The 15,259-nt window shown below is 37.6% G+C and overlaps 1 protein-coding gene across 4 annotated transcripts in view; it reads right to left on the bottom strand.

The window, feature by feature from the left end:
- tlcd4a (TLC domain containing 4a) overlaps positions 1-15,259 on the bottom strand; it is a 204,468-nt gene that overhangs the window by 25,428 nt on the left and 163,781 nt on the right. For all 4 annotated transcript variants that reach the window (XM_073062729.1, XM_073062730.1, XM_073062728.1 and 1 more), the window contains 3 exons: positions 10,886-11,009; positions 5,519-5,677; positions 2,943-3,032 (listed from right to left, as the gene is read on the bottom strand). In XM_073062729.1, coding sequence (XP_072918830.1) covers positions 2,943-3,032; positions 5,519-5,664 — 236 coding nt within the window. In that variant the 5' untranslated portion in view covers positions 5,665-5,677; positions 10,886-11,009. The remainder of the gene's footprint in view (positions 1-2,942; positions 3,033-5,518; positions 5,678-10,885; positions 11,010-15,259) is intronic.

Raw genomic sequence — 15,259 nt, 5'->3', positions numbered from 1 at the left:
TCGTCTGTTCTAAACTTCCTCGATAATTTTGTGCTTAATCAACATCCTTTACCATTATTAAAATCCTACATTTCCTCAGCAAAAACTAATTATTTCTAATTTTTGTTTGAAGTTAAAAGACTTAGAAGAATAAAGTGGTCCTTAACATTTGTTCTAATTACTAAAAGTCAATGTGAATAAGCCTCATGCTGAACTTAAACAAAAATTGCACCTGTAATGAACTGTGAAGAGATTAGTAATAAACTTCAGGAGATTATAGGCAGGCTGCTGAAGATGCTAATTATTACATTTTAGGCAGAACAAGGGAAAGCTACATAAATTAGATAGCACTATTCCAAAAGGATTCGGGAACAATAATCAAAGGATATATGTGCATGGTTCACTAAAAGTGACTTGGTAGGTTGTTAAACAGCTGAGGAAAGCAGACAGGATTTAAGGCTTTTAAAAGAGTGGCAGTGAGTACAAGAGCATGATGAACCTTTATGAAATACAGGCTTGGCAACAAGTGGACCAATATTGGCAGTTTTGAGCACACTTTAGGAAAATGAAGGTCGTATTGCATGCAAAAAGAAATTTATAGAAATATCTCTTGGGATCAGGGACTTATTTAGAAGTGTGTAGAAAATGGGATTGTTCGCTTTGAAAGAGAGCAAGTAGGTGATTTAACAGAGGCATTTGAAATCAGGAAGGAATGGCAAAGAGTCTAAACAGTACAGAAAGGTCAAGAGATAATAGGTCATGGAATGAATGTGTCAAAAGGACCAAGCGACATGACAAAAAGGTTTTTTTCTGCCTTAACCAGCAAATACTGAGGATCTGGAATACAATGCCAATGTGATGTAGTGGACATGGATTCAACTATGGTGTCAAAAACAGCTGTAGGGTTTAGAACAGAGGTTGCTGCTAGTAGTAGTTAGGTTGCTGCTGCAGAGAAACATTGCAAACTCAAACAGGCTGAATAACCTCATATTATTCTGCAGCCTGTAAATTATCTGTTTGAAGTTTTTGCAGATTTAGGATAAATCTCAGAATGCTTAATCTGTTTGCTATTCCATAGAACAATAACAAATAAGCAGCATGTTGCACAGGAAGTTATCTTCCCAGTCATACAAATAATTTTGGTTAATATGCTGAAGCCTGAAACATGCTTCTTTTTCCATCTCACACAGGCACTACTCATTGCTTCCAACTATCTCTGGCTACTGTCAATGTTAAATTATAGATTTGTTTTCTCATTTGGTGGAATCTTAACATGAAGTCCCTTGGGACAATCCACATTTATTTTATAGATACAGTATGGTTACAGACCATTCTGGCACAGCAGGCCCAGGCCACACAATTACACCGGAAACCAATTAACTACTAACCGGCGTGCCTTTGGAATGTGGGAGGAAACCAGAGCATCCGGAGGAAACCCACGCGGTCATAGGAAGAATGTACAAACTCCTTACAGACAGCGGTTTAACAGGTATACAGGTGACCTTTTATTCAATATTTTCATATGCTCTGACTTATGGCCTTTCCAGTTACCTTTTTGAAGTTTTGGCTTTCATCAGAAAGTTTTTACTTTTTTCTTGCTTTCACTCTCAGTTTGAGCTGCCCGGTTCTTTTTTTAGATTTTGTCTTTTTTTTTGTTTTGGGCTTTTTTTTGTGTACATTTCAGTTATAAAAGTTTCTTTATCTTTTTTCTTCTTTTTACGGATAAGAGGAGAATCAATTATCTTTTTCTTTATTATATACTATTAGACTAATACTATGTATGATCTTGATATTGTTTATCTTTCCTTTATTTAAATTGTTATTGATATAGATATTTGCGATAATTCTTCTCGTTTATATATGTACTCTTTTATTTAACTAATAAAAAGATTGATAAAGAAAAGAACAGGTCTATATCTGTTTTCTATCTATCTACATTGGTTTAACCCCCTTAGTAACAATCTTAGTTAGCAAAGGACAGTCATTCTCAGATTTACAATTACTGAATTGCCTTTACCCCAAATTTACAGTTATGTCACTTTGCTTCAGATTCTTCCACCAGCTGACATACCACTTTATTAGGTACACCTGTACATCTGCTCATTAATGCAAATATCTAATCAGACAATCATGTGGCAGCAACTCAATGCATAAAGACATGCCGACATGGTCAACAGGTTCAGTTGTTGTTCAGGCCAAACATCAGAATGGGGGGAAAAATGTGATCAAAGTGACTTTGACCTTGGAATGATTGTTGGTACCAGATGAGGTGGTCTGGGTATCTGATAAACTGCTCATGTCCGAGAGTTTACACATGCACATAACCATTTCTAGAGTTTACAGAGAATGGTGTGAAAAACCAAAAAACATCTAGTGAACTGCAGTTCTGTGGGCAAAATTGCCTTGATGATGAGAGAGGTCAGTGGAGAATGGCCAAACTGATTCAAGCTGACAGGAAGGTGACAGTAAATCAAATAACCACGCATTACAACAGTGGTGGGCAGAAGAGCAACTCTGAACATACAACAGGTTGAACGTTGAAGTGGATGGACTATAGCAGCAGAAGACCATTAACACACACTCAGAGGCCACTCCTTTTGGGTACAGGAGGTACCTAATGAATATAACTTCACCTCAGTGGCCAGTGGTGTAGTTATACAATCAACTTAAAAAGCCGTACACAGTAGACCAAAACTATTTTAAATAGGGACTTGTATTGCTGAGGAAACACTTCTGTCCTTTATATTCTAGTTTCTGATTATAAAGGCCAAAATCTTTTTTGTGATTAGAGAACAGAAGGGATCATGACATTTATATGCTGATGACTAGATCAGAATAAGTTAATGTTTTCCTTTAAAGTATAATTATCATATAGAATACATTTTCAACACAAGTTTCTGATCAGTGAAAGTTATAGACTCAAGCAGAGAGGCTTAACATGATAACTCAGGTAGATTTCTTACCAGATAGGATCTGCATTAGTGGCATCATCACACCATAGCAGGTACAGACACAAAGATCCAACCAGCAAGGCATGAAATGTGGACGCTACCCTAAAAAACCAACAAGTGAAAAGTCAGACAAGGCAACATTGATTGTACATTGATGGGCCTTTTTGATTTATAGAAAATTTGATACTTCCGGCACCGAAATTTCATAACCCTACCTTTCATTTCAATCCTAACTTCAGAGTCCCAAAGCTAAAAACCCATTTACTGCTCTTTCCAAGCTCAACTTACCCACTAGATTCATTTCCTGCTCTCTCTTCCTTAATATAAATAAATAGTTGATCGCTCTTCTTAGGTCAATGTTAGATGATATTGTTAAGTGGTGCTTATCTTAAAGCATTCCACTCATCACAACACCCAAATGCTTCATTTCGTTTGAAGTACTACACAATTGCCAAATTTGTTGCTACAGATTTCAGTAATACCGAGCAGCAACCCTCTCCCTTAATCCCATAATTAAGTTATTTTCAACTAAAGTAGTGATTACTCCTTAAGGTTATGTAAAACTACGTGTAGCATACCCTGTGGATCATTTGGTCTTTTTATTCCATGCAAAGAATTTCTTCTTCAAATTATGACTTCCCACATTGTAACATAGCTCCCTTCTCCTTGATGTGTACATCCAGCTACTCTATAATTAATCCTCTATGATCATTCCATAGCTGCATGCTCATTCTTGGCCATTAAAGGCATCTGGAACAAATATCTTTTGTCTGCTGGTGGTTATTCTTTAGTTCTCTTCCCTTGTTCTAGACTTGTTTACAAAATTACACCCTCTCTACCAAAATTTGAAAATATTCCATCAGATCTAACTTAATTCTGTTCTCCAATGAAAAGAATCCCAGTCTATTCAATTCTACTCACATACAGATTAAAACTGCTTTAACCCTACAAATGTTACACAACAAAAAGAGTTTGATTTAAGTCACTAAGTTGCCCCAGTGAGGAATAATAATTCTGTGGGATAAACTAAATATTTATAAGCACAGTACTGTGCAAAAGTCATAGGCACCCTAGATTTAATTTTTTTTTTTATACATGTTTTCAGATGGTATGGCCTCTACAAAGTCCTGATCACAACATTTCTAGGATGTCTGGGATGACCTAGAGAAACAGAAGCAAGCATGACAGCCAAAGCCTGCAGAAAATCTGTGGTAGGTTTTCCAAGATGCTTGGAACAAAGTACCAACCGATTTTCTTATAAAACTGCAGGACAGTGTACCTAAGAGAATTGATGCAGTTTTAAAGGTCACACCAAATATAGATTTGATTTAGTTTGTTTTACTGTTTACTGCTTTTTTATAGTATTGTTTAATATTTAGAAACTTTTCATTATGTTTCAAAGCATCTTTACCTTACAGAATTTTTTTAATGTGCCTAAAACTATTGCACAGAACTATGGAACAATTGATGAGAAATGCAATAATTTCGGGCAGAAACAAATACCCATTACAGGTTGACACATCCTTTGCCCAATCAAAGAACAGGATATACAACAAATGATATCTTGTTTTGTACTATTTCTAGTTCTTATCTCACATAAAACAGCATATTCAAATTTAAAAACTGCACATGAACTTTAGTATCCTCCTCTTTCCACTTTCTTTCTGCTGCATGAAGTAGAGACCTTTGCCAACTTAACTACGCTGATTCCATAGAACTTTACTTACTTTATTTTAAAATATTTCCCAATAATAGCTTTTCTTAAAAATAAATTCGCTGATTAATGAGCACAATAGTGTACTCCGTTTGCAACTTACAGAAATGTAAAAGATGTGAACTTAGATATCCACCCCTGATACTGAGTCAGTAAATCTGATCAATAGTGCATTATGACCAGAAAATGCTGTAAGCAACATTAGCTTTCAAATCCTCTGGGTGAGAATGACAAGGAGTCTGAAAGTCTCCTTTGGGAATGGAAATCTATCCCTCGTGTAGATCCTGCCTATGTAGCTCTAATATATACTACATGGTCAATTCCAGATGTTGGGTTAAGTGAAAGAGAACAAGATCACATCTTGGAATAGACAATAAATGCAACCGTCTACCAAGACTGACATCCTAAAAATAATAATGCTTAAAGCAAAGCAAGCTTACTTTGCAATCTTGAACCACTAATCAAAAAGGATTTTATAGAGAAAATATATACACTATATGTAGTGCAGTTCTTAAATGAAATCGGATTTTCAAAGAAACTGCACCTGAAAATTACAATTTATTTTCAGCTCTACCTTATCATTTTGTCAATGAAACTACTCTGGAAAAGTTGTCTGAGAAGATATTGCACCTTAGAAAGACTGACTTGATCTAATACCTTCTTATATTTCAAGATTAGTTAATGTAGGCAGCAGGAGTGGGAAAAAATAGCATTTTCATCAGGGAATTCTGAAGCAAGAAACAAAGATCAGAGGAAGAAAATCCTAACTGAGAGTAGGTGTAAACAGAACTGTAGTTATGAAGTGAATGCAAAACATTTCAAAATTGGCATTGCTAGAATTTGCCTTTTCACATAAAATCTCCCAACTACATACCTGGAGTTCCATTCAATCCTTTTAGTGTCAGTCAGTGTTTGGTAACCATTGCAGAAACAAACTGATACTTTCGCACTTAAATAATGGAACAGAATTTGAAATATCGTGAAACTAGTTACTGCAACCAACCAGTCAAGTGAAGCCATTACAACTCGACTTCTGTAAGAAAACAAAAGTGATAACATTCCAAGTAAATTTAAGGCTGCTAAATTAATCCAATAGACATTGGTTTATGTTGACATTTCAGACCTTTCCAAACACAGCTTATGGCAGCACAGAAATTAAGTTCCAAGACTAGCATCTATAGGCTTGGGCTTTTTACATGAATGAAAAGTTGAAATCCACCATGGCACCTGGGGAATATAAATCTAATTAATTAAATAAATCTGGAATTTCAAATAAAAGTTTGCGATCAGTAATGGAAATAAAAAAACTCCTCAGCTTCAGAAATGCCTTATTATGAAAGGAAATCCTCCAAGCTCAGTCTCTGGTAGGTTGTATGAAGCCTGGCCTGTCAATGTGGTTCTATGAAGTGAACCAGGAAACACTCAGTTCCAGGGATAATTAATAACTGATAATAGATATTAGACAGTACATATAAAGAACAAAAAAAAAACAATCCCTTTATTAATAAGAACCAAGGAAAATAAAATTAATTTTCTATGAAAAGTTTGAACCTAAAATGATCAACAGATCCCCAGTTTCAACTCGAATGACTAAACTAAAAGAAATTCAAGAAAACAAAAACAGAAGTTGGGAATATCCTCAAGATTTTCCTGCACCCATTTTCTCTTCTCTTGAGAGTTGAGCGTGATTTGCTACCACTGTGAGTTCAAAGTTTAAAATTCAAAAGGAAATTTCTCATCAAAGTCTTGATGAAGTCAATGAGGAACCCACAGACTCTTCCACAGATGGGAGAGGTCAGGGGGCACACGGAGGGTCTCAGTTATCCGGAATTCTCCTTTGAACAGTCATGCGCTAGGGATTCTTACTACTTTCCGGAGATGTTGCACATCTCGTACGTAAGAGATGAGGTTGTTGATTTGTGACTGAAGTTCAACATCATCTGTTAAAGCTTCAGTAGTGATATCATCTGTGCCAGGGAACTTACTTCTCAGACAAATGAGCTTAGGTTTTATCAATGACTGGTGGTAGGAAGGCTTAATGTGTAGTTTGCTGTGGGATGGAGTCCCAAACCTTCAACAATAACTTGTTAGCAGCAGCATTCCTGTTGCTGCCAATGGTTTAGGGTAGGATATTAGAAATAAAGAGTAGACCATGGATAGTGGAAGTATCAATGGTATCTAACATGGTGCAGATGATGCACACATATTTGCAACCACTTAAATGCAGAATTTCATAATCTAACACATACCAGTGTCTGGGTCAGAGAGCTTCACAGAGGTCTTGTACATGCCTTTGTGACAAATCAGGGCGTTGGTTATGACAAAGCAACATTCAAAATATTTTTATAAGATAGAGAGGTCTGTTGAATTCACTTTCCCTATTCCTGTCTTGTTGATCACACCTCTTAAAGAGATTACAATCTTTCCAACTCTGGCATTGAATTCTTCCAGGAGAATTTAGTCTCCCTTTAGGAAAAAGGCAACAGTTTTCTATATAGTTCCATGGTTGGGGTGTATGGGATGATCATTACATTGTGGTTCTATATCAGAGCAAGCAGAAAGGGTTTTGTGGTGCAGTGTGGGCAGATTAGTAGGTGCTAGCATGTGGGTATCCAGACAACAGAGATAAATTTATCCTGCTGGAACTTTTCACATCTAGGGTCTTTCTAATGAGAGGTTGAGCATTAGTTATACAAAGCACTGGTGAGAACATGTGCAGGAGTACTAGGTACAGTATTCATCTTTTTATTTTAAGTTATTGGAAGCAGTTCAGAGTGACTAGACTAACACTAGGAATGGAGGGGTTTGTCTTCTGAGAAAAGGCTCAATAAACTTAACTCAGCTGGAGTTAAGAAAAATGAGACAAAAGTTGATAGAAACATAAGATTAAAGAATTTTGCCAGGGTGAAAGTCATGAGACATTTCTTTTTGTGGGGCACTCAAAAACAGGGGGCTGCTCATTTAAGACAGAAGCAGCACTTTTTTCTCATTTGTGAGTTATAGGAACTCCATTCCACAGGAGGAGGAGGACAACAGAGTTTTCAAATGTTTTAACACAGAGGTATATGGATACTTAATAGGCAAGGAGGTGGTAACAGAAATGTGGAATTGAGTTTACAATCAACTCAGCTCAGATCTTATTCAGTGACAAAGCAAGCATGAGGCAAAGTGTTCTGCTCCTATCCCTTATTCATTTGTATGTATGCACAATACAATGATTGTGAAAGATATTTATCCTGATTATCCGCCAGGGCATTCACATTACCCCTTTCAAGCCAACAGATATTTACTCTCTGGAGCATTTGACAGTAACATTTGTTTACACAAGATAAAGTATAATTGGTTTACAATCCCTATTTATATTTGCCTCATTATCCAACAACACAAGATTACAGAGCCGGATTTTTAACCTTGAATCAAGGAATTAGAGTTGTCCTCACAATTGCCGCCAGCAGAGCAAACAACCCGACAGTAAAAAAGCACAGATTACCCCTCTTCTGATTCCTTTGCCTCAATCCTCACCAAAAGCCTGAATGTTTTTGAAGAAAAAAATCAAAATTGTGTATTCAAAGCTAATCTAAACAGCGTAACTGCGGCAGGGACAACAATTTAAAATGCTTCCAGGATGTTGCCTGACCTGCTGAGTTCCTCCAATATTTTTTGCTTCTCTGGATTTCAGTGTCTGCGGAATCCAAACATAAGAAATTCTGCAGAATCTTGTGCTTACACTTCCAGGTAACACCGTTTGAACCAAAATGATATCCATAAGACAAAGGAGCAGAAGTCAGCCCATCAAGTCTGCTCTGCCATTTCATCATGAGCTGATCTAATCTCCCCTTTAGTCCCATTCCCCCGCCTTCTCACCATACCCTTTGATGCCCTGACTACTCAGATACCTATCAATCTCTGCCTTAAGTACACCCAATGACTTGGACTCCACTGCCACCCGTGGCAACAAATTCCATAGGTTCACCACCCTCTGGCTAAAAAAAATTTTCTGCATCTCTGTTCTGAATGGGCACCCTGCAATCCTCAAGTCATGTCCTCTCGTACTAGACTCCCCCACCACAGGAAACAATTTTGCCACATCCACTCTGTCCATGCCTTTCAACATTCGAAATGTTTCTATGAGGTCCCCCCTCATTCTTCTAAACTCTAAGGAGTACAGTCCAAGAGCGGTCAAACGTTCCTCATATGTTAACCCTCTCATTCCCGGAATCATTCTAGTGAATCTTCTCTGAACCCTCTCCAATGTCAGCACATCCTTTCTTAAATAAGGAGCCCAAAACTGCACACAGTGTTCCAAGTGAGGTCTTATCAGTGCCTTATAGAGTCTCAACATCACATCCCTGCTCCTATACTCTATTCCTCTAGAAATGAATGCCAACATTGCATTCGCCTTCTTCATCACCGACTCAACATGGAGGTTAACCTTAAGGGTATCCTGCACGAGGACTCCCAAGTCCCGTTGCATCTCAGAACTTTGAATTCTCTCCCCATTTAAATAATAGTCTGCCCATTTATTTCTTCTACCAAAGTACACGACCGTACACTTTCCGACATTGTAATTCATATCCTGTACGTTCTAACCTTTAAAGAAATTTAAACACCGCTGAGCCGATCATCACATTAAAAAAAAACAGAGTTTTACCAAATTCAGTTTGCTAATCGAGGATTGACATGCAACCATTATAAGTCAATACTGGTTTTTGAAATTTTGGGATTTAGCAGTTAGGGTGAGATCTTATAACAGGATATTAAGAGGCAACACCCAACTTGAGTCATTTCTCAAATCATAGAAAGCCCAGAAACTTGCAATATTACACACACAGCAGACTTCCTAACTCCAAAGATAGGTTTTGCAAATTCAATTCCTCAGAATTCAAGTTGTCATGAAGCATTAGATTTTTCTACACTAATCCTAAAAAATGCTGCCAGAAACAAATGCTGGAGAAGATTCATAGGTGCATGTGAGCCCCCTATCTATTCATTTAGAATATCACTGCCTATAAAGTTCAGCAAGTTAAGGAAAATGAACAAAAATCAAAACATCATCTGAAACCATGCAAGTGCTTCTAGAAATACAAGAAACTGCAGATGCTGGAATCCTGGAGTAACAAACAATCTGCAGGTAGAACTCAAATAACAAAAAATCTGCAGATGCTGGAAATCCAATGCACACAAAATGCTGGAGGAACTCAGCGGACCAGGCAGCATCTATAGAAAAGAGCAAACAGCTGATGTTTTGAGCCAAGACCCTCCATCAGGACCCTTCATGATTTTATGTCTGTGTTGCTGGTAGAACTCAGTGGGTTGAGCAAGATCCATATGGGGAAAGAATTTGTCAACTCTCTTGATGCAGGGTATTGATTCAACATTGTTAACAGTTTCTTTCCACCTACAGATGCTGCTGGACTTGCTGAGGTCTTCCACTGGATTGTTTGATGTACCAAGTCCTCTGGATCTTTAGCACAAATTTTAGCAAAGCAAGTTCAATCCTTCAGTTCAACACCCCTTTGAACCTTCAAGAAACTCATGAACAATCCAAACATGACAGATACATATACAAAAATGGCAATTTAAAAACCCTCCAATGTGCAACTAGTTGCTCTGAACAGACTATGGAGCAAGTAACAACTTAATGCTTTCTAAACACGTGACATACCTCTCCTTACACAACTGAAATTGTCTGATAAGTGTACACGCAGTGCACATGGCTACACAGTTGTATGTGCTAATTGTGCATCCTAGTCTCCAAAAATCCTCAACCTCCTTGCCATGGATTCATCAAGACCAGGACTTTGCTTAGTCTGGACAGTCACGTTAACTAGTGTACAATGAACACTATGCTTTATAAAGATTCAATAATCGCACATTGACTTCTCTTGAAATGAAATTGAAATGAGTCAAAATGGATCTCACTAAGGAGAGAACATCTGCTTCGGCATGTAGAAATTTAACTCATAGTTACTATTTTATATCTATACACATCATGGGAAAATTCTTCATAGACTAAAAGTCTTATGCTTTTCTTATCACTTATGATATGAACATTATAGGTAGAGATCAGCAAGTTGAATTACGCAAACAAGAGTACAACCATTTATTTTAATGGGGGGGGGGCAGGTGGGAAAGAAAAGAGCAAGGGCTTCCGATAAAAAAAAGACCAAAATATTATTAACTTACTTTACATCTGATTTAACTTTCTCTAAAGCATAATTCTAGGAAATAATTATATTACCTGAGAACTGATTAGAAGTTAGGCAGTTGTTCAGATCAACTAAACCAAGATTTTGATTGTTGTCAGTATCTCAGCAGTTCTGGTTCCTGTCAGTCTAAACAGCTTCCTCAGTACACATGTCAAGCTAAAGTTAGCAGAATTGAGGGTAAAGAAAATTATAAGGTGCCAGACATTTTAGTATTTCTAATTTCTATACCAGATGTCAGACTTCATTAAGGGCACAAATCTACAAATATCAACTGCTCATTCTAAATCTCTAATTTTGAAATATTCTTTAATCATTCAGAAGAGGATTTCATTATATACCAGAACTACAAGAGTTAGTAGTAGATCCAAAAAAATGAAATAAAATCAGAAACCAGCAAAAGAGGACATAAAAGAAATCAAAGACGAGAAAATAAACTATGAGTGTAAGCTATTAAGATATATAAAAGTTGACAATAAAAGTAACTAGTAAGCACTAAAAAGACAAGGTCAAAGTAAAAACAAGTCCCTTAGAAAAAAGACTAGGTAGAGCAAACTTGATATTTTGCATTAATTTTTTATGGCAGACATAATGAACAATGCATAAATTTTACAATAAAAAAACTAAATACCATTATAATCACAAGAATTAATCATAAGAGTTATACAACACCGAAACAGACCCTTTAGCTCAACTGGTCCATGCTAACCAAGATTTCAATCTAAACTATTTTCAATTCTCTCTAAACCATAACCATATAACCACATAACAATATAACAATCACAGCACGGAAACAGGCCATTCCGGCCCTCCTAGTCCGTGCCGAACTCTTAATCTCACCTAGTCCCACCTACCCGCACTCAGCCCATAACCCTCCACTCCTTTCCTGTCCATATACCTATCCAATTTTACCTTAAATGACACAACTGAACTGGCCTCTACTACTTCTACAGGAAGCTCATTCCACATTTCCATAAACCTTTCCTATCAATGTACCTCTCCAAGTGTCACTTAAATGTTGTTAACACACCTGCCTTAACTACTTCCTCTAGTTAATTCTACATAGATGCAGTTCTTAGTGTTAGGGTTAGGGTACCCTAATGCCCCTTAAGTTTCTATTAAATGTCTCCCATCTAACCTAAACCTATGTCCTTTAGTTCACAATTCACTAACCTTGGGAAAAATGCAGAGTACACTCATTCTATCTATGCTTCTCATGGCTTTAAGATCACCACTCAGACTCCTTCGCTCCCAGGAAACAAGTCTGTCCAATCTCTTCCTATAACTCAGTCTCTCAGCATCCCTGCAAATCTTTTCTGCACTCTCTCTAGTTTAATAACATCTTTCCTATAAGTAGTGTCATCAATACTCCAAGAACAGTCTGACCTGCCTCACTTTAACTTCCTAGTATCTATGCGTAACGTCCTGAATGATGAAGGCCAGCATCCCAAAAGCTTTTGTCACTACGTTGTCTACCTGTGGCACCACTTCCAGGATAGTGTTTGACAAAGTGATCAAACTAAACAAGTCTCCTGGACTTCGTGATTTGCATCCAAGGAATCTATAAAGTGTGTTTACAGAAGGGGTGGATTCTGGAGTGTGTGTGGCCTCTGTCGGTCGTGGTCGACCATGGATACTGCGCCTCTGGTAGTCACTGAAGCGAAGCTGGAGTGGCCTCTCCAGGATGCAAGCTGGGGCAGAGTTGATATGGAGATCTGTCTGTCACTCTTGCAGTAGGACCCTCTTCTCCATGCTGACGACAGGTCCAAAGGAACGACGAAAGTCGGTACGGTTTGGTGCCAGCAGCATCGCAGGAGTTGCCGTGCCAGTGCTGGGTACAGCAGTCAGCTGCCTTCAGGACTCAGAGTCTGGATTTTTCCTCAGGGTTTACTCCCAAAGCCTTTCCCGTGAGTGGGTATAGCCACAAGGCTGCGGAGGTTTGAAATCAAGAGTTCTCCCTCCTAGATGAACTACCATCCATGGTTAACGAGACCCATCTGCCCGGAACAACTGGAGTAGTATAAAAGGATTACTGGTATGATCATTTTTTATCAAAGGGTAGGAAAAATAAGCAGATATCGACAAGCTGGTTCACCCAACATGTACAGTATTATTGGAAGAGCATTAGAATTATTTAATAGTGTAAAATTTGGAAAGTCATAATCTGATCAAGAAAAGTCAGTGTGATTTCATGAAAAGAAAATTCTGTCTGACAAGTTTATTACAGTTCTTTGAGAAAGTGTCAGCCAAAGTTCATGGCAGGCAACCACTTCGGATTTTTCAAATGTTATCCTACAAAATGCCGCATGAAAGCCTACTTTGCATAGTAAAAGCCAAGGCATTGGAGGTATAATATTAACATGGGCTGCAAAATGACTAACTAGCCGGAAGCAATGACTAGGTATAAGAGGTAGCTTCCAGGATGACAAACTGCAATAAGTAGGTGCCACAAAGATCAGTGAGGGACCACAGCCATTTACAAATATATACTTACTGATTTAAAGGAAGGGGAAAAAAAGCAAGTGTACTATTATCAAATTTGTAGATGGAGTAAGTAGGGTGAAGGCAAACTGTGAGAAAAATGCAAATACTTAACAGAGAGACACTGTAGTTTAACAAGCAAAAAGATAACAAAGAATATTATATGGGAAAATGTAAAATAGTTCAGTTTGGAAGGAACAATGATGAAACAGATAACAACTTCTCTCTTTCTCGCAGTTCCGATGAAGACTCATCGACCATACTTCTCTTTCCATACATGCTGCCAAATGGGGTTGTAGTATTAAAGTAGGAAGTGATACAGAACTCAGAATCAGATTAACACCGGCATGTGATGTGAAATTGAACTATACAAGGTATGAATGAGATTATATCCACAGTTATGATATACTCACTGTGGAAAGATATCTCACTGGAGGCAGTTTAGAGAAGGTTTATTGAGATGATTGATCCAAGTTACGGAGAGACCATCTCTTTTTTTTAGGGAAAATGCTGGATTTGCCATAATCTTAGTGAATGGCAGGGCAGATTCAAGGGATCAAAGGACCTATTCTTCCTCCTGTTTCTTCTTGTGTAAACTCTGCACATTGGGTGTTTGATCCCTTCTTTTCCATGGATTTTTTTGGTTTCTTGGTTTTATGGTTGCCTTGATGTATCTCAAGGTTGTATAATGAATATGTACTTTGATAATAAATGTACTTTGAACCAAAAAAAACCTATCTATAGGTCTTGACCTATCCTTGAACTGAAACCAAAATCAAAAAAACACACCAAATCTGGAAAATGAAATAAAACATCAGTGCACCAACAAATAGCCCACAATCTAAGCTATTAACTGTTTCTCTTTCAAAAGGTGATGGAAGAGTTGCTAACTACTTCTGGCATTTTGTGTTTTTTTTTAAATTCTAAATTGCACAAAAATCCTCCAATTCAAATCATGAAGTTGATTAACTGGATGGAATATCTTTTATCCCTTGTTTAGCAAAGAGCATGCCTCCACCTTGTGCTACCCTCTCCCCACTGTAATATCATACTGTACTGTATCAATATGATCACTGAACAAACATGAAAAGGCATAAATCTGTGGTTGAATAGCAGCGCAAACTGCTTCTAACTACAAGTCCCTCATAACCACTAAAGGTTATATCCAGTATAACGCTGGATTGCATCAACTAGGCAGACAAATAAGGCAGACATTTTTTCCCTCAATGTTGTTCTAGGATCATCAACATGAATAGCAAAACAAATCTGAGCAGCTGTACGTCCTGAACCAAGAAAAGAGATAAGTTAGCCTCGCAATGGTACAACTATTGAAATAAAGCACTGTAATATGCATCACACAAGTATTCCAATAACAGCTTCATTCCTTTCAGAAACAAACAGGGAACAGATAGTAATAGATCTTCAGAAACACGTCAAATGATTTGTGGGTTCATTTGAACAGAGTTTTATGTTTATTTTTGGTAATCTTTTTCCCAGGGCTGAAATTGCTAACAAGAGAGGGCACAGTTTTAAAGTGTTTGGAAGTAGCTACAGAAGGGATGTCAGGATTAAGTTGGGGTGTTTTTTTTAAACGCAGAGAGTGGGGAATGTGTGAAATAGGCTGCCGGCAACGGTGGTGGAGGCAGATACGATAGGGTCTTTTAAGAGACTCTTGTATAGGTATATCGAGCTTAGAAAAATAGAGCACTATGGGTAACCCTAGGTAATTTCTAAAGTAAGTACATGTTTGGCACAGCATTATGGGTCGAAGAGCCTGTATTGTGCTGTAGGTTTTCTATGTTTCATTCTCAGTAAAGTTTGCAAATTATCAGTTATTATATGAGCACAACATTATCGTCTAATACTATGTATAATTTAACAGTAGCCAGCATTCAAACACTTAAAAGTACTTAGCCTGCAAGAGCTGT

The sequence above is a fragment of the Hemitrygon akajei genome, chromosome 12 (assembly GCF_048418815.1).
Source record: "Hemitrygon akajei chromosome 12, sHemAka1.3, whole genome shotgun sequence".
NCBI classification, from domain to species: Eukaryota; Metazoa; Chordata; class Chondrichthyes; order Myliobatiformes; family Dasyatidae; genus Hemitrygon; species Hemitrygon akajei.
This window is presented reverse-complemented; position numbering and strand designations above follow the sequence as displayed.